This window comes from Centroberyx affinis, unplaced genomic scaffold (assembly GCF_046629955.1).
Source record: "Centroberyx affinis isolate AG114_WGS23_722 - 3 ecotype Tasmania unplaced genomic scaffold, CSIRO-AGI_Caff_v1 ptg006668l_1, whole genome shotgun sequence".
NCBI classification, from domain to species: Eukaryota; Metazoa; Chordata; class Actinopteri; order Beryciformes; family Berycidae; genus Centroberyx; species Centroberyx affinis.
The window spans coordinates 1-23,400 of NW_027283382.1; the positions used below are offsets into that span (position 1 = coordinate 1).

At 40.7% G+C, this 23,400-nt stretch overlaps 3 protein-coding genes across 3 annotated transcripts; 1 reads left to right on the forward strand and 2 right to left on the reverse strand.

Moving 5' to 3' along the window:
• Positions 1-1,694: 1,694 nt before the first annotated feature.
• LOC139638928 (spexin prohormone 1-like) lies at positions 1,695-4,473 on the reverse strand. The gene is made up of 6 exons (XM_071512963.1): positions 4,468-4,473; positions 3,727-3,810; positions 3,428-3,485; positions 3,238-3,300; positions 2,389-2,475; positions 1,695-1,759 (listed from the first exon to the last, which is right to left on the reverse strand). The coding sequence occupies exons 1-6, from the start codon at positions 4,471-4,473 to the stop codon at positions 1,695-1,697; spliced, it is 363 nt and encodes a 120-aa protein (XP_071369064.1).
• A 672-nt stretch (positions 4,474-5,145) lies between these two features.
• Positions 5,146-8,806, reverse strand: LOC139638930 (vesicle transport protein GOT1B-like). The gene is made up of 5 exons (XM_071512964.1): positions 8,670-8,806; positions 8,076-8,167; positions 7,726-7,904; positions 7,371-7,452; positions 5,146-6,418 (listed from the first exon to the last, which is right to left on the reverse strand). The coding sequence occupies exons 1-5, from the start codon at positions 8,692-8,694 to the stop codon at positions 6,380-6,382; spliced, it is 417 nt and encodes a 138-aa protein (XP_071369065.1). The 5' UTR covers positions 8,695-8,806; the 3' UTR covers positions 5,146-6,379.
• A 2,258-nt stretch (positions 8,807-11,064) lies between these two features.
• On the forward strand, positions 11,065-22,717 carry recql (RecQ helicase-like; the record flags this gene model as incomplete). Its single annotated transcript, XM_071512962.1, has 14 exons — positions 11,065-11,326; positions 12,191-12,370; positions 12,605-12,711; positions 13,303-13,501; positions 14,072-14,238; positions 14,522-14,603; positions 14,788-14,936; positions 15,252-15,369; positions 15,481-15,619; positions 15,730-15,821; positions 16,432-16,648; positions 17,281-17,407; positions 19,666-19,761; positions 20,389-22,717. Coding segments are annotated over 14 exons (2,655 nt in total), but the record flags the coding sequence as incomplete, so codon positions are not given.
• Positions 22,718-23,400: the final 683 nt, after the last annotated feature.

A 23,400-nucleotide genomic window follows, 5' to 3' on the forward strand; every position in this document is an offset into this window, starting at 1 on the left:
CTCACACACACCAATAACTCTGACTCCTCCACCTCCGCAGACAGAGGGTTTCCGTTACCCCCGGCCGTACTCGGTGCCCCCCTCCCCCTCGGCCTCGCTCCACTCCACCCCGCACCACAGCGACGCGGAAGACGAGGATGAGGACGAGTCCTACGATGAAGACGAGGAGGCGGAGAGGGACAGGATGAACATCAAGGCTCCCTTCCACCTGGGCGCTGTGCCGGGGGGCAAGAAGAAGCAACCAGGGGAGTCGGGAAACTGAGACCCGGTCACCCGCTGCTTTTACTGGGTGTTGAGAGAATAAGCAGCAGATTATAATAAATATACTGGATAGGGGGATTGGACTTTTTCCACTGCAGTATACTCACCCCCTCAACTGCCATTACACACCTACTGCCACTTCTACTGCTGCCAGGTCATGCGAAAACCCCCTTTTCACACCAGATCACCTGAATCCAGGCTTCCCACAGGCCTTGAAAATCCTTTGCAGATTTGAGACCTAGTATCTATGAAATCTTACCCCAAAACAGGCCGATTTTGAGTCCTTCTGAGTCCAAACAAGACCTTGAAACAAGTTGAATATGATGCTCAAGTGAATTTGGTAACTTTGTGAATCAAGTGGTCTTTTAAATCCCTTTTCAGAAGATTTTTGAGGCTTGTGTACAAGACAAAAATAGCTTATAGTTTTTGAAAGTGTATTTTCACTCATTATTATTCGCCAAAGATAAGATGAACTGATTTGAGATATGACAACATATATGTCAATATGTGTTCATCCATAGTACATGTTGTTATTAACATATCGCCACAAGCTTGTTTCTCCAAAATGAAAACTTTTTGGGAACTAAGAAAATCAGCCTTGTTTTTTGCTTGACCACTGTTCATCTGTATGGATATGTCATGGGGTTTGAGAGAGTTTCATAAGACCAAGGGTTGTAGATTATTTTTCAACCCATAGAGCAGAATGTAATCATTTAGTTGAAGTTAAAACATGACAATCCCAAAAGTTGGAGTTACATGACGATATGTTGTGTTGAACAGAGACACAGAATGTGTGTTGCCACCAAACTAAACACACAGATTTGTTGAAAATTAATTCAATTTTTGTTGAAATTCTATTTTTTGTAAGAATGCAGTTCTTGCAATATCTACAGTATATGGCCTGATTCTCCTTTGAGCAAAATCTGTTTCACCACTGAAAAAAAATCATGTCTTTCCTCCACAATCTTGATATTCCCCCAACCCTCATTTTCCTTTGGATCATTATAATTTGACAGAAAATATATCAAGTGTTGCTCTTGGAAAATTGAAATTCAATCAGGCGCTCAACACTTATGCTCATTATTGAATACTTATAGCATAAAGCTGTTTTGTTTGTATAGTGCTTGACACTTTATCATAAAAATGCAGTATGATGCTTTGTGACCATAACAAGAGAAATATACTTTCAAGTTTGTCAACGAAGTTTACTATCTGTTAAGTAAACCTCTGCGATCAGACAGTCTGAGGCGAATGGTGCTATGAATTCAAACTCATTTTATTAAAACATTACATCCAAACATTTTCAGAGTAGTCGTATTTACAAAACAGTTATTTTTTTCCCCCGCACACAGAATTGAATGTCTCACATCCAAACACCAAGATCATGTTGGCTGGCAATTTTTTATTTTTTTTTATAAATGTATCAAAGTCCATCAGAAGTATTCTCTCTTCCACACTGGCAGATCTTGGAAGTACACCTGGTCTGGGTTTTCATCGGCTTAATGAGAGAGAGAGAGAGAGAGAGAGGATTAGCATGCACAATATAATACAATAAAAAAACGCACAAATAAAAATAACACAAAGTTATGGAAGTCAAATAAAAGTCTTGAGACAAAGCTATAATATAGGACACAAACTCATTATTTTTATACTGTAAAATGAACTCTTTCTACTACCAGGGTTCCCATGGGCCTTGAAAACCCTTGAAAGATTTTGAATTTGAGAAAAAATAAAATAAGTTTTTGAAAATGAATGGAAAACAGGCCAATTTGTAGTCCTTGAATTTCACCAAACAAGACACTGAAAGTTACTGATAAGTCCTTAAATTTAATGTTTTTTGGGAACCCTGTCTTACTTCCAGAACACAACACCAACCGTTAACAAAGTGTGTGTCTTAAAGCTTCCATAGCATTGTCGACTATTTAGGAAAGCATTTTGAGTACAGGAGTGCAGAATGTTTTTGAGTTTAAAACCATTAAAATGCCCAGAAAGAAATTGACTGCAGACGTTGATGTTGCATTACGTGCTGAGATTATGATTGCATGCTTCTTACTAGACATGCAGTATGAACTATCATGCACAGCTACTGTCTGTTTGACTGTATAATATACTTTATGCTGATCTCACCTCCCTCCCTGGCCTGCTGCAGAAAGTTGAGCAGGACGGTCGCTGCCTGGTTGACGCTCAGCTTCTCTGTGTTCTGACTGCGGGTCTCTAGGAAAAAAAAACACACACACACACACACAAAACAGTAGATTCACCCCCTTCATCCCCTACCATCTACACCATTCAGCCCTTCATTTAACTGGGTTCCAAAACCAGATTATCTTTATACGCTCTGGCCACCCATGGGACAAAAGTGATCTCAGCTCTAAGATTGTTTTTGGGGAAACCCTGGCCTGTAAAACTTTCCTTTTTAATAGACACCCATAAAATTCAAGCAGGTTGCTGAACTTTAATGAAATAAGATGAAACTCTATTGATCCCAGCTGTGAAATTAGGCCGTAAAAGTAATAGGATTCAGCAGGGGGGAAAAAAGACAAAATATAAGCACAAAAACAGAATATGAAATAAATATCAAAATAAGCAATAAAAACAATAAGGCAATAAAATAGAACATAAACAGTTGGAGGTTATGTAAACATGCTGCTGGCAATTTCAACACCTTAAGTAGACTGTATGGGTGGGAAATATGGGGAAAGAGTATGGGTTACTTACATATGGATTCACTTACAGTTGCTACTCCTGCTACTTTCAGATGTTACTTATATTACTAGCAGTCACGCTGCTTAGTTAAAGATGGATTATAGATGGATTTTTGTATGATGGTGAATATCTTGGACATTTTACATTTAGTTGTCTTTTGGCATTTGGCTGACGCTTTTTTGCAGAACTACACAATCAGAGCAACAGCAGAATAAACTAAAATTCCTAATTTGAATGGAAGGAAGATGTAAAGGATCTTCTGTAGGCTACCTAAGTGCAACGTGTCGTACACATCTCCCTCTTTTCGGTCCTCTGAGATGAACCTGCGTCCCTCTGAAATAACATAACGTGCAGAATTAAAAATCCAGCGTTCTTTAAAGATGCTTCAGTGACAGATATTGAAGCATTTATCTCTGTATGGATATATGGTCTCAGTTGCCATTGGGTAACGGTTACTTACGAGTGCCCTTAAGGTACAGCATGGCCTGGGGAGTCCAGTTTCTCCGTTGGAAAGTTCCCTTTTTTGAAGAAACGGAAGAAAAAATGCTCTTGTCAGATTTTAATTAACTAGAATGAAACTAGATGAATATTGTTTTAATTGTACCTCTGCTTTATTATTTCCACTTTACATGCGTTGTAGCTCTGGCTGGTCCAGAATTATTTTGACTAATTTTGATTGTTTTGAGCACAATCTTCAATTAGGCCATTGATTGAAAATAAAAGCATCAACACTTTTAGAATAGGGTGAAAATGCCTTACCTTCGGTGCGCTCCACGAGTGTGAGACAAATGTTGCCAGTAGTAAAAGAGTTAGCACATAAGCTAATGTAATGGTCCTCAAACCCTGCAGGAGATAGAAGAGACACGTTGAAATCCACAAACTGCAATATAGCAATTGCTTGAAAATAACGGAAAAGCAAAGCGACCAAGTAACATCCTATTTAAAGACAAATTAAATGTGACAGCGTTCCCAATTTCGTGCGTAATTACGCATAAGCGATTTACGCATCATCTTGCCCAGCCTCAAGTATCACCCATTCATGGGGTAAATTTGAAAGCCCAGTACAAAATGATAAAGCTATAAATTACACAATGGACACTAACCTCATTTAAGAAAAACACGTTAGTCATAAGCGGCCTAATGATGCGTAAATGGCCACAAATTACTGGACTACACTGCAAAAACTGTCCGTCTTAACAAGTCATTAACTCTACTATTGTGTCTTAAAATCTTGTTTTCCTTTATGCAAGTGAAAATAATAATTTCACTTGTTTCCAATACAAAACAAATTGTTTAAAGATTTCAATTAAGCAACATTGTCTTGTTACTATTGAAGCTTTCCACCTTATTTCTCCAAACAGGTGAAACTGCGTTGGAAACAAGTAGAAGAATCTCACCTAAGTGACTTTTCCACCTAATTTAACTAAGATTCCCAAACCCAATACTACACTTAATGACTTATTAAGACGGACATTTTTTCAGTGCATGTGCTCTACTTACTTTCATCGCGACAGAGATGCTATGGGACTGGTGTGCAGTAGCTCCGTCTGATGCCAGGAGAGAGGTCCAGGTTGTCTTTGTTGGTGGTTATCCCACTCCCTGTATTTATATTCTTCGGGGCGGGGAAACCTCGGCGCTCCACGGCTAATAGATGCCAACAGCGATAGGTCACGCCAATTTGATGAAATGGGGGCGGTTAGGAGTGAATGAATAGAGGCACCGATCAATTAATCTTATTTCATTGCGGGCTATATTTCTGAATGAAAATAGCTGCCATAAGCAAGTCCAGGTCCACCACAGAATCAAAATTAATAAAGCTGGGGGCAAAGTCACACTTAATGCTACGCTCTGGGTTATGTTGTCACTGTAAATAACAGGAATGATTTTTTTTCCTGGTAATATTGATATGTTTGCGCCCTGCTCACTGAAGCAGTCAACAGATAAATGAGTGCTGGATTTTATGAATGAAAAGACTTTCAATGAATGGAGAAACGGTATCTACCCTCTGACGTATTTCTATGCATAAGTATTAGATCTACTGCAGGAAAGTGCTGTCATAGTCTAGATGGACTGGCAGTACTACTGAATTCTTAAATATATTATATATAGAGAGTAAGCAATTACAAAGTTAGAAAAGACCATAAACAACATGAACGACAGATACAGAGCTATTTTTCATTGTATATTTACAAAAGTGCCATACAGCAAAACATTGTCATTTCACATGTAACCGTTCAGTATTCTCTATGCTTTGAACAGAAAGACCTCATAATTGAAGAATTCATTCATGCTCCCTCTGTGGTGCAGAGCGATCAATATGAGCGATCATGAACTCTCTCCCAAACCCAGAAACCAGACAACTTGAACCTGTGAAGTCGTTACATGTCGAAGTTGGGGGTCACTGATGAACGAATGAATTAATGAATTAATGGATGAGTAAAGATGGTAGACTGTAAAAGCACCTAGAGGGATTCTCTGGGCATAATCTGGTACATAATCTGGTTCAGATCTGATAACATGTTTATAGAATAAAGCTCATTTAGATATAAAGCTCTGTAGGTCCGTAAAAACCTATTTGTCTCCTATTGTCTATAGATCAGCTCCAGATTTTGCACCATGATGATATCACAGGTTCGAGTTTACATTCTCATGTTTGAAAAGGAGAGTTGTTCATTTTCACGAATACTGATTGGAGTGTCCTAAGCCACAAAATTAACTTATTTAAATTCTTCAATTAAGTGCTTTTCCCCTTAAACACCTTACTATACTGAAAGTCAAGCGCTGATCATTAAAAAAACAAAACAAAACAAAAAAACCCTCATACTGAAGTAATCATTAGCCAATCGTACACAGAAATGACAGCTAACAGTATAGGAAAATATTACAACTGCCACACCTGGTATTCAAACAGCTGCGAGAGAAAAAAAAAGTGTCACAAAATAACTGCAAAGAGACACAAATATTGGGCTTTTGTCCAAATAAAGTTAAAGCACAGGCACGATAATGTAACAACACGGCAAGCTCTCTGTCCACTTCCGGTCAGGAGTGTTTTCTGTACATTCCACAGAGTGAGAAAGACACTTGGATAGAGTCCATGGTGCTTTCGGGGGAATCCTCCATTTTCATGCGAGATGCATTCAACGGCGGAGGGATCAACGACATGTGAAATATTCCGTAGTGACTCCATCCTTGAGTAACAGTCTACAAGGCTCTGATGACCCTTTGATTGGCAGCGTCGGCCAGTCAAATTACAGAAACATAGAAAGCAGTCTTTTGCCTGCCGGAGGGGGGAGAAATCTTAATGTATATAACCTTAACTGCTGTGAATCAGCCATTCACCATTGGGAGATTGCGTTGCTTTATAAAAACTATTGTACTTGAAACGGACCTCTCTGGATACAAAAAGTCACCGTTATACCATCGTGTTGCTCTCGCCCGCTTTGTCCACATACTGAAAGAAAAGAAAGACATAATGTTATTCGTCACCCATGCGTATTTCATCCCTCTTCACATGTAAAGCACAATCTGTCACACAGACCTGTGAGACATAAATAAGAAACAAAGTGTTAGCGTGACTTTCTACGCTAAAGCAATGGCTTGACTGCACTGTTTGGACGTTATCCTAGTGTATTTCTAATGGGAAGCATGCATGACTTGAGCGAAAGTAATAAAACGAAAACAGAAAAATGTAGAATGAGTGAATTTACCTGCTCTCTACACAAAAAAAAAAATGTACGCTTTCCTTGCACTTTCTTGCTCTATGGTGAGATATTAGTTTTATGAGTACTGTGAAGGGCGTTACGCATGCTGACATGCAAGGGAAAATCGGCAGTGACTGACCACGACTGCTGATTGTCCGCAGAGCCTTACGAAGGCTTTAAAAAGACAGAGAGACATCCACCTCAAAACAAAGCCTTCCACACCACACCGCGCTAGGAGCATGTTCATTAGCCACAAAACTAACCAGGCTTCTGTTATTTTGAGGAATTCTTCATAACTGTAGCGTTAGTATGCCTCTCCACTCAACATAGCTTGACTCTCAGGCAGCGACAGTCCCCACTGGTTACTCTTACTTTGTAAAATTGCCAGAACAGCCAATTTGATGCTCAATTAACACAAAATTCTCGCCTTTATTTCTCAGGTTTTGTGTCTATTGAATGCACCTGCTCACAACTATGTTTACAGGCAGACTGCAACTGGATTACCAGCCAAATCCCACTGAAAAGTAGCAGTGTTGTTGTACTGGATTGGCTGTTAATGTACAGGACCATAGTTGTCATTGGATGGGGGCCAGGTAGGTTCATCTAGCCTGGTTGAGGTGTTTGAACAAGGTCAGTTCATTTGGAAATAAGAGCATGGCTGCATGTAAACATAGTGTTGCTTCAGCACTGGATAATACTCACTCCACTGATGAACGGCAGGTTTAGGATTGAGCCGAGGACAGGTATTCTTCTGATGAAGCCTATTACCACAGGGAAGAAACCCCTGGATGGGATAAAACCGAGAGAGAGAGAGAGAGAGAGAGAGAGAGAGAGAGAGAGAGAGAGAGAGAGAGAGAGAGAGAGAGAGAGAGAGAGATTTGAGTCTTGATTTGAGAATTGAGTCCTGGCCATTGTCACTTTAAATGTAGAAAAGACACAGGACAAAATTTACTGGAGGGTGCCTAAATCTCAATCTAAACAAAACCAATGATTTATTAACATTAAGTACAGTCCAGTGTCAGGATCTCAGCTTGTGCATCCTTTGTTTCCCCCTCACCTGAATAAGAGGAAAAAGCCGTAGACCTCCAGCACTACTCCGATGATGGGCCAGCCTATCAGCACCACAAACACGCCTCCCAGGAAGAAGCTGGTGGCCTTAATCTTGTGCTTTTGGAAGAAGAAGCGGAAGGTCCTCTCCAGCCCGATGACGAAGGCGAGTCCAGCCACAAACAGGATCTGCAGCGAAACGGAGGAGAAGGCTCAATGTTTTGAATGTTTTGAGAGAGAAAGAGACAGAGAGAGACAGAGTGAGAGAGAGAGAGAGAGAGAGAGAGAGAGAGAAAGATGCAGCTGTGGAGTTTCTCAGCGTCAGAGATAATGTCGGTGCAATGGAGCAGTAACACTCACATTTCCAATAGCCAGGAGGGCTTTGTCGAAGAACAGGATCATCCCAAAGAAGAGGAAAAACACGCCGAAGCCTGTTAGTCCCATCCCGATCTCTGCAGGGCAACAGACACAAGTTCTGGTTAAACAACTGCTATACTTTGCCGTAAGATACGTGTAAAGGTGTATTTAACACCCTCAACAACAGTGTAACTGTATTGATATGCATGTAAATGTGCTCAGGCTTCAGAGTTTGGTTACTGAGCTTTCATATGACAGAGGGAACTGCATATAAAATAGCACCAATATCTCTAACAGGCACAGTGATACTGAAAATAACCATTTCACTATCTGACATGAGGAGCTTTGAGTGTTTATTCTCTATTTGAAGATAGTCGAAGCTTTCTTTTACAGAATCACATGACAAAAGTTCCACCACGGCTTGCCAGCATTTACTCAGGTTAGTGGCAAAGATTAGCTAGCTGTTTGAGTCATATGGCATGAGAAAATCAAAGCTAATTTGTTTAGCACTGTATGCTAGTTAGCTAACTGTTATCAGCTGAAACCGGTTAGAGAGAGCAGAAATCTGTAGAGCTACTGAAATAAAACGAGCCTTACTTTGGGAGTCCGTTAGAGAAATCATTTTGACGATGAATCAACAGCTAAGGATAACAGAGAAGCAGGAAAAGAGGATATTATGGGACTGGTCCTCCTGTAATTCTGATGACAGCTGCCACTGCAGCAACAGCCACGTCTTCCGGAAACACGCCTTCTCGCGATGACACGTTCCGGAATAAATCTGGGTTGCATTCAACACATCAACGGTAACACTCTCGTTCTTCGCTGTTCACCACCACCTCTGGGTTTCTGTTTTATCAACATTCTTGTCATCTGCATTTGAAATGATATGTTATTAGCTACACGGTGAGTCGTAGCACATGACAGTCACATGGTGAATATTCCTTATTTACGTGGTCTTTTATCTCGGAACATACTGACATTGTCTTTCACCGTTGGACAGTGTTTCTTGAATGTGTCACATGCGTGAAGCCGTTGAGCTCCGGTTGGCTCCCACCCCGCCAGATACTTTCTACCGGCGTGATCTGTCTCTAGCAACCCAGTTAGCAACCATCAAGTGGGTTCAGTCAACAAGAGAGGGGCTTGGACGGGGGCTGCTGAGTGGTCATCGAATGGTTAGTAAGTTATATTATAATATTCCACACTTCACCGAAATATTTTCCTGAAATATTCAGCTAACCTGAAAGCGAAAGGAAACTGTTCTGCTGCGTTTCAGTTAGCGTACAGGAAAGAAGGGAGGATGAGAAACTGCCCATACTTAGTGCTCTAACAGCCTGCTTGGTTTCAATATCCATCAACCGACAAGCTAGCTCCTCCTTGTGTAAATGAAGCAGGTGCCCAGCGTCGTCGACTGTAATTTTTAACGCTAGCTCAATTCTGGCTAGCTGTTTTGCATAAGAATAAAAATCTACGACAAGCTGGCACTTTGTCCCCACAGTTAATACTGGATAAGAAACTATTAGCTAGCCTGGACTCAAGTAACTTTTTCTATGTTTATAAACTCCTAGAATCTAGGTAGCTGCTGTAACTTTAGCAGCCTTGGTGACCATAGGTACAGATCATGTATTGAAAAGATTTTTCTCTCTTACAGAGAATCATACCGACATCTATGACAGTCTGAAAGTTGTCTCCTTTCTGAGCAAATCTGCCTGAGAAATATGGGCGGTGGTGACAACACGAATGGTAAGTTTATCCCTTTCAAGCTAAAAAACTACAGTGGAATAAATGAAGACAATCGAGATGTAGAATAATTATCCTAACCCTGCATCAGTTTTGTTTGCCTATTAAAGGAGAAAGACATTAGAAGAAGAAGAAGATATAAACAATCACCAGCTCCTCTGTGGTGATGATGCAATTGTTTTGTGTGTAAGTGAGAGGAGGTGAACCTCATGGGGACAGACAGCAGATATCACACTGCCACAGTCCCAGAGGGAGAGAAGGAAGGAGAGAGACAGAGAGAAATGGATCATTAGGTCTCAACCTGTGAGCCACAAGTGATTAGTATGTGTGGAGGTGTTAGACCTCACAGTCTCCTGTTCTGAGTATCATCATACTTACACTGAACCCAACAGGAGGGAACCTGCTGCAGATGTTAGACTACACAGGTCTAGACTGTCTCAGTGTTTATCAGTTTATCACACAGATGACTTTGTCTGCTCTAGATGCCAATTGTTTATCATATGACTGTCAAAGAAGCATGTCTAAATATGTAGAATTAACCATTTCTAATAAGAAGACATACATGTTAGACAAGTAAAGAAATAAAAAATGCCATCCCCCATGAAAGATGCAGGTACTTCTTGGGCTAGTAAGTGACAAGATGTCTCATCCTCTAAGTTTCATCAAAGAAGATGCATCATCCTAGGGCTGAGCGATATGGTTGAAATCAGTATCATGATAATTGTAAGGATTTATTTCAATATCGATATATATTACAATATGACTTATGTATGCAAAATCACGTTAAATATTCAAATTAATGTTCCATCCTATTGAACCGAATGGTAATGTTAGGGTGTGATGTCAAACAAAACTTTTTCAAATAATGTTCCTTAAAATGTTTCATACCTCATTTTGTCAGAGTTTTTAAATAAAATTAGCTTGTTAGCATTATTTTAGACTGCAGAATTGTGTATCGTGATATCCCAAAATCACCATATCATGATGATATGATTCCACTGAAAGACGATTATTGATAATATTGAATTATCGCCCAGCCCTACATCATCCCTCCAAGTTTAGTCAAAATCAGACCAGAGGTGTCACCCAAGACATTATGTTTGTCCCCAGATTTCATCACATGGGGGACAAACAATTTAGTGCTACAAAATCCACCAACATAAAAACAGGGACTGAAACACAGACTTCAAACTAACTTGCCCGCAATTACAAAACAATTATAATTTGAAACGCTATTGGCATTGCTAAAAATGTTTCTTCCCCTTTAGATGTGCAGGCGGAGCTGGATTCAGTGGAGGCTGAGCTGGAGGTGGTGGAGCTCCAGATAGCGGAGCTCCTGGAGCGGCAGGCTGAGCTGAACTCCAGCAAGAAAAGGTTGCTGCGCAGGCTCGAGGAAGCCTGTGATGCCGCCCAGCCCTCCGGATCATCCTCTTCATCTTCATCGTCGTCGTCTTCGAAGGCGTCCGAAGCTGGCCCAGCAATGAGCAAGCAGGAGATGCAGCGCTACGATAAACCCGGTAACAGACATGATTACACGATTGAAGTTAGGAGGTTGTATTGTGAGTTTATTTCACATTCATGTATGATAACAAAACTATTCTAAGCCAATATCAGGGCAGGAAACATAACGTTTTCCTCCACAGACTCAGAAGTTCTCATCAAACTTGTTTTTTGGTACAAATGATAATAATGATAATAATTGTTGGATAGTTACCAAAGTGGTTGGTAGTCCAGACAGATTTACCAGCCAACGCCAAAATTTCCTCAAACTTTCCTTTGCTGTCTTGTGTTAAATTCCATCTAGGGCTGCAACTAACGATTATTTTCAGTGTCGATTAATCTGTCGATTATTTTCTCGATTAATCGATTAGTTGTTTGGTCTATAAAATATCAGAAAATGGTGAAAAATGTCGATCAGTGTTTCCCAAAGCCCAAGATGACGTCCTCAGATGTCTTGTTTTGTCCACAACCCAAAGATATTCAGTTTACTGTCATAGAGGAGTAAAGAAACCAGAAAATATTCACATTTAAGAAGCTGGAATCAGAGAATTTTGAGTTATTTTTCTTAAAAAATGACTCAAACCGATTAATCGATTATCAAAATAGTTGGCGATTAATTTAATAGTTGACAACTAATCGATTAATCGTTGCAGCTCTAATTCCATCCCTGCTCCATATTTCAGCTTGAAGATATGCAGTACAGCTCTACACAGGCAAAATAGTCAGTATGCCAGTGGAAGCAGTTTTTCTATCCTGAATGCTTGTTTAAAAACTAGGGAAACAAGTTGTAACCCCGATTTTAGAAACTGAGTTAAGCCCCGTGAGTATCATAGATATTCTGTACTTTGTGTTTTGACCTGAATTAATCTCATCTTTTGTAGATTTTCCATGGTCCAAGGATGTGGAGCAGCAGCTGAAGGATTCGTTCCAGCTCTCTGAGTTCAGGCCGCTCCAGCTGAGGGCCATCAACCTCAGCATGGCAGGCAAGGATCTGTTCCTGGTTATGCCCACGGGGCGAGGGAAAAGCCTCTGCTACCAGCTCCCTGCAGTCTGCTCCAATGGTACACACACACACACACACACACACACACACACACACACACACACACACACACACACACACACAGGATTTCACAATCTTTGATCTAATGCCTCCTTCTTACGTTGTTCATGCTCTCAAACACTACTTTCACAGTTCATCAGCTAATCGTGTTTGTTCTGCAAGCACATACAGGTCTACTGAACCATCTGTCCTACTGTAGTCAAACGTTTGTGTGTATGTGTGTGTGTGTCAGGTTTTACACTGGTTATCAGTCCCCTGGTGTCCCTAATGGAGGACCAGCTCATGTACCTGAAGTCCATCAATGTGTCAGCAGTCACGCTCAACGCTTCCAGTAGCAAGGTAACAACTGACAGCTTACTTTGTCTCATCTCACTTTTGTGTGTGGTTCTCTTGTTTGTGTGTGTTGTTGTGTGTCATTGACAGGATGGTGAGGACCTAGATTAGACCTAACTCTCTGTTTAAAAAAAATAACAGTCGTGACAACAGCCAGTTCTCAACCCAGTGTACAAAAAATTCCCATATGTGCTACTTGAAATTACCACTAGGAGACTGAAGTGAATGTTTTCTCCCAGCCAGCAGCTCATATTTACGGTAAATCCGACACAGTCAAAGGCACCTAAACAACAGCTGTTGAGGGAGGGGAGAGCGTTCCTTATTCACTTCCCCCACTCCGATTTTCCAACAATTCTTGTGGATTTGACCCGTTAAACTTCCAGTCAAAGGTCCAGGATGACTGTCTGTGACCCTTCCTGTGTTTTGTCATGTATTTTATCTTGTGTCTTTTATGTTATGTTATGCTTGATGTCCTTGTTGTTAATGTTCTGTTATGAGCACACTGAGACAAATTCCAACAAACAACTAAGTTGGTATGGCAATTAAGTACTGAATCTTGAATCTATAAATATAAGTTGAACTTTTTCGTGGTCCTAGGAACACGCTAAAACAGTCATGGCGGGAATGACGGACCCGAAGGCTCCTTTCAAGCTGGTGTACGTGACTCCAGAGAAGATCGCAAAGAGCAAGCTGCTGATGTCTCGTCTGGAGAAGGCCTACAACGCAGACCGGCTGAGTCGCATCGCTGTGGACGAGGTGCACTGCTGCAGCCAGTGGGGCCACGATTTCAGACCTGGTGAGAGGACACACTCGTGGTGCACAGTAGCCCCTCCCCTTGCTGGGATGGGGGAGTCCTTATGTCTGGTTTCCCTTAGGGAGACCCAGGTATAAATTTACACTGAAACACTTACAGTCTACAATACTTGAGGTAGCTTCATTTTTACAGTAGATGATTCAGTGCTCGACTTTGTCCTCTAGCTGCAACAGGTGTTCAATGAATATTTAATTCACAGAAGTGGAATTTCCTTGGTTGAAAAATGTTTTTCACTCATATGAATTAATAAAATGAAATGATCACATTATATATTATAAGAAAAAATTATCATTACCTGAAAAAAGACTTGATTCTCTCTATAGAGTACCACAATCACTAATCAAATTAATAATTTTTTGGAGTAGGTGTCCAGTTTTTCAAATGAGAGATGCCTCATTTTGTAAAGTAAACACAAGGCAGTTGGCTGTAACTTTTTGAATAGACAGAAATGTCAGTTGATGTGTAACTGTAAGTTTATCCCCAGAAATGTAAAGTGTAGTTTCTGTAGACTTGGAGTGATGAAGTTCAAGCTCTTCCCCTCTTCCTCTCCAGATTATAAACTCCTGGGCATCCTAAAGAGGCAGTTCCCCAATGTCCCGTTGCTAGGGCTGACGGCCACGGCAACCAGCAGCGTTCTGAAGGACTGTCAGAAGATCCTGTGTGTGCCTCAGCCAATCACACTCACCGCCTCCTTCAACCGGACCAACCTCTACTACGAGGTGGCTGCTATGGCAACTGCACTCATGCACATTCACACATGTACACACACCTGTCAGCCACCTGCTTCATATGCATGTGCGCTCACCAACACACACCTGTGTATTTTTGTCACACACATGCTAGCACCTGCTCATCACACACCTGCCAATGGTCCGACCTTTGAAAATCATCTGCACTGTTTTGCATCTAACATAGAAGTTAATCCTATGTTGTCTTTGCAAGTACTGGATGTAATTTTGGAAACCGCCTTTGATACTAAAAGTACAATTGTTTGTTTTGCAGGTTCGTATTAAAGATTCCAATAATGACGTATCAATAAATGACATCTCCTCTCTGATCACGGACAAATACAAGGACCAGTCAGGTACTATTGCAGACAAGACCGTTAATTCTCAAGATTTAATGCAGTTCATAAATGTATATGTTAAAATCTACAAAACCGCTTTCAGATATTAGTGTATTGATTATTTGGTCTTCTCACATTTACACACAGACTCTCCCCAAACTGCATTTCTTTTCTAACGTTTTTTGTGACTTTTATGTGGCAGGGATTGTGTACGTGTTTTCCCAGAAGGATGCTGAGGCGGTGTCATCCGACCTGCAGAAGAGAGGCATCCTGGCCTATCCGTACCACGCTAACATGAACCCTGACGACAAGTCACGGGTTCACCGCAAATGGACCACCAACAAAATCCAGGTATATGGGTGCTGCATACCTACTGGGACATTATTCATTATTTCATAGGAGGAGCGCTGAGCAGTGCATCCCAAATTTCACTACTTAGACTAATTATCCAGCCAAATTGATTTTTTATTAAAGAATATGACGCCAAATAACTGTTTTCTTTCCTGCCAAAATGCCTGGTAGAGTAAACAAACTTACCAATCAAAGCCAGAATTGACCAGAATTTGGATGCTGCTGTCCTTCCTAGCAAAACCCAGAGCAGCCATACTGCAGTTGTACTTGCCATATTTTGAATATGTTACAGTATGTCATTGTGTTGCACTGCAGGTGGTGGTAGCCACAGTGGCGTTTGGCATGGGCATCGACAAACCCGACGTCAGGTTTGTCATCCATCACACTATCAGCAAGTCCATCGAGAACTACTACCAGGAGAGCGGACGGGCAGGTAGACACTGTTTCATTTCTATTGCGACGTTATACTAGTTTATATTGCTGTAGTATTGGTGCTATGATACCCAATTAATATCACCCTCTCTCTCATTCCCTCCACCTCCAGGCAGAGACGACCGTCCGGCAGACTGCATTGTCTTCTTTGGCTTTACTGACGTCTTCAGGATCAGCACCATGGTGGTGATGGAGAACGTCGGTCAGCAGAAGCTACTGCAGATGGTCGACTACTGCCAAAACATTGACAGGTAACACACACACACACACGCACACAGAGAGACACACACACACAGTCTGGATATTTTACACAGTGCGGCAGGGATGAATAGATTTGATCGTCTCTTCACTTTTGCTGAAGGTGTCGGCGGTCACTCATGGCTGTTCACTTTGACGAAGTCTGGGACGATGAGGGATGCAACCAGATGTGTGATGCATGCCGCCATGGACAAGGTGTGTGTGCATGTGTTTTGAATCATGGAATCATGCTTGTGTGTGTGATTTCAAAAAGTTGTCTGTTTTTGCAAAAGCTGTGTGTTCTGTTTTTTGTCTGTGGATGTTAGGGATTCAGACTAGTTTGAGTCTCCTATTTTGCTTGACTTGAATGTGGGTCTAGAGCTGCAACGATTAATTGATTAATCGATTAGTTGTCAACTATTAAATTAATCGCCAACTATTTTGATAATCGATTCATTGGTTTGAGTAATTTTTTAAGAAAAATGGTAAGTCAAAATTCTCTGATTCCAGCTTCTTAAATGTGAATATTTTCTGGTTTCTTTACTCCTCTATGACAGTAAACTGAATATCTTTGGGTTGTGGACAAAACAAGACATTTGAGGACGTCATCTTGGGCTTTGGGAAACACTGATCCACATTTTTCACCATTTTCTGACATTTTATAGACCAAACAACTAATTGATTAATCGAGAAAATAATCGACAGATTAATCGACAATGAAAATAATCATTAGTTGCAGCCCTATGTGGGTCACAAGCCAGCTTCTCAGATGATTTCGCAATTATTCACGCTTGATTTAGTTTTCATTTGATCTGCCCCCCTGCAGACTACGCCACTGTTGACATTAGTCAGCATGCCCGGCAGGTGGTGCAGATAGTGGAGCTGGCAGCGTCCATGGATGAGAAGATGACCCCTCTGAAGGTGGTGGAGGCCTGGATGGGGAAAGGCCCCGCCAAGCGCAGGAAGATGATTCAGACCACCACGATGTCTCGGCTGGAGGTGGAGGCTGTTATCGTTCGCCTGCTGCTGCTGGGATACCTCAGGTACTGCTGGCTGCTGACTCTCTAGTGTTCTTCATGATGTAAAGCTGGATGAACTGGTCTCTTGATGAGTTTAAACTGTTAATGAAGGACCTTGTGCCGGAGTCTCAGTAAGGAGCTGTCTTTGCTCTGTTTAGTCAAGATTTAAATAGGTTTTGTCCATGAGCTTGCTGAAATGCTAATACAGGATTACTGCCTACTGGAACACTTACATAGAAATATTTTTACTTTGCTCTCTTTTTTATGTGACTTTGCTTGTGTTTGACGTTTGTTCATTGTTACAATGTTTGTCTACATTTTTTTTATGTTGGTCCTGATGCTGCTTTCTTAATCTCAATGAGACTTCCTGCTTTAAAAATATAAAATAGAATGGGATTTGTAAGTGTTGTCAGAACTGTATAGAAAACCGTGCTGTTAAATCTTTTTAAAGTTACAAATAGGAGCCCTTTAAATACACAACTGCGTTCACTTTATTTGGAGATAACAAGCTAGATGGGGAACAGTTTAAACTCTTGGCTGACTAAGTCGCTTAGGATAAGCGCATCAGCTAAATGCCTGAAATGTAATTAACACACAGTTTCCAAGTTTGTAATTTCTCCCTGCCTGCTCTGTTGGGTTTTGTCTCTTGGCCTCAGTGAGGATTTTAGCTTCACGCCGTACACCACCTACTTCTACCTGAAGGTGGGCCGCAAAGCTCCTCTGCTAAAGAACCAGACTCATACGCTCACCATGAAGATGAGGAAGACGGGGATTGACTCTGTGGTGAGTAACACACACACACACACACACACACACGAAAATGACAGGAGCTGCCTACCATGGCTGATAAAGCACAAAACAAACAGACAGATGAGCTAATGTGTATCCTCATTGCCTGGCACTGCATGCTGATGGTAAAATGTGCACTTGTTCAATCTTTCTAATAGAGGCGGGTAATTGCTCAGGCCATTCAATATAAATTCAGTTAAGGAAAGTGCACACCCGACTTGGTTCAAACAGCATTTGCAAGTAATTCTTAGTTTGTTTTAACCTACATCAGATAATTTGTCATTCACAAAAAACTAGAGAAAATTGACTTTCTGTCTAAACCAGTGGTTCTCAACATTTGAACATTTTTAGAATTTCACTTTCACCCCAGTCGTAATACTAACTTTTTTATATTCTAGTCACAATAAATGTAGTTCCTAGGTAAGAAAAACAAAGGATGCAACTTCAGTTCAAACTGAGACATTTATTTAATCGCGTCCATGTTTAGCCTGCTGCTCTTTGTGTTTACACGGACACTTGACAGCCAGCTGTGTTTGTCTGGCCGCGGCTGAATTGGTTCCGCTGTTGTTCAAGTGCTAAGAACTTGAAAACAGTATTTGACCCATGGCTGGTGTACACATATATACTTTGACAACGTGATGTGAAATCTTTACTGCTCTAATCCTCAACTTTTTTTCTATCTCCTTTGTGCTTGTGACTGTGAAGTGTGACTATTAATGTGAAGTGATTTTCTCCCTATCCATTCTGTTCTCTGTGTGAAGCTTCCTCTAACCAGTTTCTCATCCCTTCCAATGTGTGGCTCCTGTGTCTTTCCTCCATGTAACTTTAAAATGTCCCCACACATTTTCTAAATGTCTCAAAAAATCTGTAGAGGTAAGTAAGCAACAGTTCTGTCTCAGTGGTTTGAAGACCTTGATGTGTGACTTACATATTACACTGTGCGGTGTGATTCATAATCATTCAGTCTCTGCAAACATCGTTATTTCCCCATAGTGATATTGTGTTTTGTTTTTGTTTTCATTTCCAGGCTTGTTAGAAGCTATAATAATCCTTAACTACAACCACACCACTGCTGATAATGATCATTAGTACTCTAACCTAATATAAAGTAGATTGAATAATTGCAGTTCATGTAGATTCATTACTACTCTGCACATGAAAATACAGATTTTTGTTCTCCTCTGTTTTGCCGCTTAATTTGTTTTATACCCACTTTTCTCCTAATTTCTCCTAATGACCAGATTTAACAGTTATCCTTTAGTTCACATCTGGATGTCAGCTGTATTTTGTGATCCAGCATTCACACCCACCTGGTCCCCATGTCCCGAAAGCATTGCAGCATTACAATCATCTTTTCCCATATGCTTAAGGCATAAATTGACATTAGCTTTAGTCTGTTGGTTTTGTCTTCACCAGGCACTTTGCCACTGTGGGGGAAATGTTCCAAAATCTCCCTTTCTGTTCACCAAGAAACGGCACTGTTCACAACATTTCTGTTGGTCCACATTGTTCTGTTGGTCCATACTGGCTTTAATGAGGAATGCTAGCAACACTAATAAGGTGGTTTATAGGTAACTGAAACACCCGTATAGAAACTATTTTTCCTCAAAGTAGCAAGATGTTGCTGAAGGAAAACAACAGAACAAGATCCAAATTGTCTAACATGTAAAAGTTCCCAAAACGACGGTTCCTAACAGCGATGGAAACTGTGGAGTATAATGGCATTGTAGGGTTTTCCTGTAGAATTAGTTGTAGATGTTGTGGTTTAGGTTGTGAGATCAAAGTTTTCTCCTTACTCCATTCCAGTTGCTTCAATTTCTGGCGATATTGTAGTTTAGGAATGTCTCATATTTGGATATTTATATCATGATAAATAGACATTACAGTATGCTATACAGATGATGAATTGTGTGTCATTGTATATTGGAGTAATAGTGGAAAGATGGCAAAAAAGGTGATAGCAGTTATTTTAGTTTAGTTTATTTTAGTTATTTTTTTATTGCTGCATTTACTAATATAGAGCTGTTTGGAACTGAAAAACAGTAAGTTATGCAAAAAAAATAGGACATTTTTTTCCATAGTAGTCAAAAAATCCCTCTGGGATTCATTATTGATTCTTTGAGGATACTTTACCTCCTCATCCAGACTTCAGTCTCCCTTGTCCTTCCACCTGGTATTTCCTCCTCCCACTCTGTGCAGGTCTGCAAGAATTAGACCCTCTCAGGTAAAAGACTGTTGTTAATGACCTACAGGTAAAAGTCTCTGGTGCGAGTGGCAAATCCAAATCCAAAGACGGAAAGAGAGCAGTTCAAAGTGCTGGAGACTCCCCTGTTGCCAAGAAAGTCAAGGCAGACCGTTAGCCCCCCCACCCAGAAGACGAGTTGACAAAGTACAGTCCCCCGATTCTTTGTTGCATTCACTACTGCATCTGTTGGCATGGCATTGTCCGGGCATTTACATAATGATGTCAAACTTGGATTAGGCCACTGTCTGAATGTTAAAGTTGGACTGATAGCTGTTGAGAATCCATTTTTTTAATGGAAATGCATTTATAATTTGTAAAATATTATGCATGATGCCATCTAATCATTCCTAACCAGTGCTTCGTAACGTTAACACCGCTCATGGTCTCTCTCTGGTTCCATTCTCCTTGTTCTGGAGCATGCTTTCACTAACACTGCATCACACTAACTGGTTCCACTAACATGGTTGTGTTATCATCAAGTATATAGAGAGGTTGGCCAAATTGTACATTATGGATTTCTATTGCCTACCAGTTATTGATGATTCTGACTCTTAGCTGCATAGTGCCCCAGAAGCCCTATAACCCATGAAAAATATGATAATTTGATTTTGACAAATTGTAATGGCCAGTCTCTCTTTATATGCACATGCCTCTGGGTTCTTCCATGCTGATGTTTCAATGCATCACCTTCATCCTATTGGCCACTGACACTAGTTTTTTACGGTTACAGAGGGACACATCAGCTGTTGAAGCCAACGAGAAAGAGGTTGATATGACCTTTGACCCTATTGACATGGACAACAGCAGTCCTCTACCACCCAAACACAAACTAATCAAGGAACAAAGAAACCTGGCCAGGAAGCCAGACTCAAAGTCAATCGGCCAAACAGAGAGAGCTAAAAAGAGACGGACAGACAAACAGATGGACAGACAGGGAGAGGAAGAAGAGGATGAGGAGGACAAGAGAAAACCCGTCTTGCCTCAACATACAGTTGAGGTGGATGTCGAGATTAATATAATAGAAAACGTAGCTGTTAATGATGGTGAAAAAACACCGCCGCCTCCAGCTAAACCTAGTTCCAAACGAAAATCCACCACCCCTCAGAGACAGAGAAGGAAACCCTGTGCGGCAGATGTTCCCACGCCGCCCCCAGCTGCTAACACCGACCACCAGAAGCCGCCCCTGGTCAGCTCTCCGTCCCAGGCCTCCATCATCTCCGAGACCGCAGTGGAGGAGCTCTGCGACCTCAGGAATTACTACAGCAAACAGCTAAGAAGAATAAACTACATTTCCCATGAACGTTTGGGGCAGCACTCGGAGCCAGGGGTGTTGGCGTGCATCAGGGAGCCGCTGAGGAGCCTCCGTCTGCCCCGCGGCGTGGCCATCGCCCAGACCGCCCGCAGCCTGTGGACACGGGTCAGCGGCAGGAGGAAGCTGGTCCACAGGTGACATCAGCTGTCTGAGCACAACTCCAGTCAGTGGGAATTTGACCTAGAAACTTGTCACTTGTCTTGATGCTGAGACCGGATATATCTGTGTTTTGGAATGATACAGAACTTCAGAAAGCAGTTTTATCTGCTATGTAGACGCTGCAGTAATGTCACAGGTCACACTGGCTGATTGGAATCTACCAAAATCAAAATAAGGGGATTGGAAGCATCTTTCTTGTGCAACATCAAAAATGTATTAAAGCTTCAAAAGCGCATAAATCAACAAGAGCGCATAATGAGCAGGTGAACATATATATGCTATAAACATGCAGGATATGCTATGCATTTCCATGTTCTCTGTATGCTTCCAATCCCTTTATTTTGAATGTATCCTGAGCTATTTTGGAAGCCCTTTTTCATCCCACTGTTTTTTGATTTGATCATAGGAATCTACCCCATGTCTCTCAGCTGCTGTATTGCCAATGAATGTCATTCGACTTGGCCGACCTAAATCCTAGCACTGGATGGATCTGGCTCATCTGATGTTTTCCCACACAGTTCAGGTTTTGCGATCAAATTAGAGCTCGGCAAAGTTATCTATCAACCTGGAACTTGATTTAAAACAAAGCTCTCACTTTTGTCCCAGCTTGTCCCAGCTTGACATAATTCATCTACCTGTGGCAGTATCAGTAGGCGCTAGTGCCAACATGCTTAGTTGTAAGGCATGTGAATATAGACATAAGAAAATCTGTAGGAGTTTACTGCATGCCAAAATTGGAAAAAATGTATTATTAATTATATTAATTTATTAATACACTCAAATTCCAGACAAACTCAAGAATTTGAGTGTATGAGTGTAGTTAGGTTCAAGTAAAAATGTACTTCATCTTGTTCCTAATGTGTGTATGACTATGACTGAATAATACTTTGCAACCAGCCTCCATCTATAAATTGTGTGCCCCAGGAACTTGAAATGCAGATAAACCAGCTTCACTCACTCATCAAATATCATCAATCAGCACTTTTCCTATTATGCAAAGCACTATTCTGCCTGCAAAATGCTGTTTTTGCCGTAGTTACACGTCTTATATCTCTTTCAGATGTGCACACATGTTGGCAGCTGGCATAGAGCTGGAAAGATCCTCAAATCAAGTTCAATGTTTTGAAATTATGATGTTGACATACATTTTTATGGAAGTACATTTCTAACATCAAATTCCTCTTTATAAATGACTCACAGGTGAAGACATGGATGTTAAGATCAAGTTAAAGTGAGACCTCATGTATAAAACGGGGTGTCAGCACTATGACGGCAGAAAGGTGGCATTGCACTGATCATTTGTAATTCTTGAAGAGTTCGGAGATTACATTATCTTGTGGAAAATCAGGCTTTGAATGTGAATATGGCCTAGTTTACAGTTATATTGTCCAGCCACTGTTGCTTCAAATCCAGTTAAGAATGTGTAAGAACCCTTTATCTAGCCTCCTCTGATATTTGGTGCATTTATTTTTTCACTTGCACAATGTTATTTGATTTGGCCTTATTTCACATGTTATTTTTTATGGGCACAACAGGAAAGTTCAGAAAACTGTTCTTCTCTGACTATTTTGTTCTATTCCCTGTTACTTGTAGGTAATAAAGTATTTTTTATGAAATGTATCAGTTTTAATACTGTGCTATTTTATTATTTACTGACAATTAACTCCCTGCGTACATTAAAACAGGTAATGTAATACAGTATTGCTTTGTACACACTTGTGAATTTGCTAAATTCAAGTATTTTTTTCCTTTACAGGATACACTTGCATATACATTTTCCAGGTCAATTATCCTGTTCTGATATGAATTCATGGCCAAAAGTATCTTAAGCATAAGTTAGGCCTGTGCTATTGATTGTGTAGAAGATGCTTCATTCTCCTCTTCAGTCAATGTTTCGGCTTTCTCAGGGTTCCCTCACAGGTCTGGAAATGTATTGGAAAAGAAGTTGGTCATGTCCAGGTTTCGATAAGTTTGGAAATGGCACAAAAATTTGGAAAAGTATGGAAAAATCTGTTCGGACATACATACAAAACATTTTCTGTGGTTCTAGACTCCAGTCATTCCATATATTCCTATCTTTGTCACTGTGAAGAATAATCTTCATCTATAAAATGATATGACAAAGTTAGTGAGGGCAAGACAACTATCTAATTTTGAACACCAAAATCTTGAAGTCAAATCAAGAAATTAAAGTGGAAAAAAGTAGAATTTTGAAATTGAGACCCTGTAGGAAACTTGTTTCCTGCAGTTAGTCTACAGCGCCACCACCTG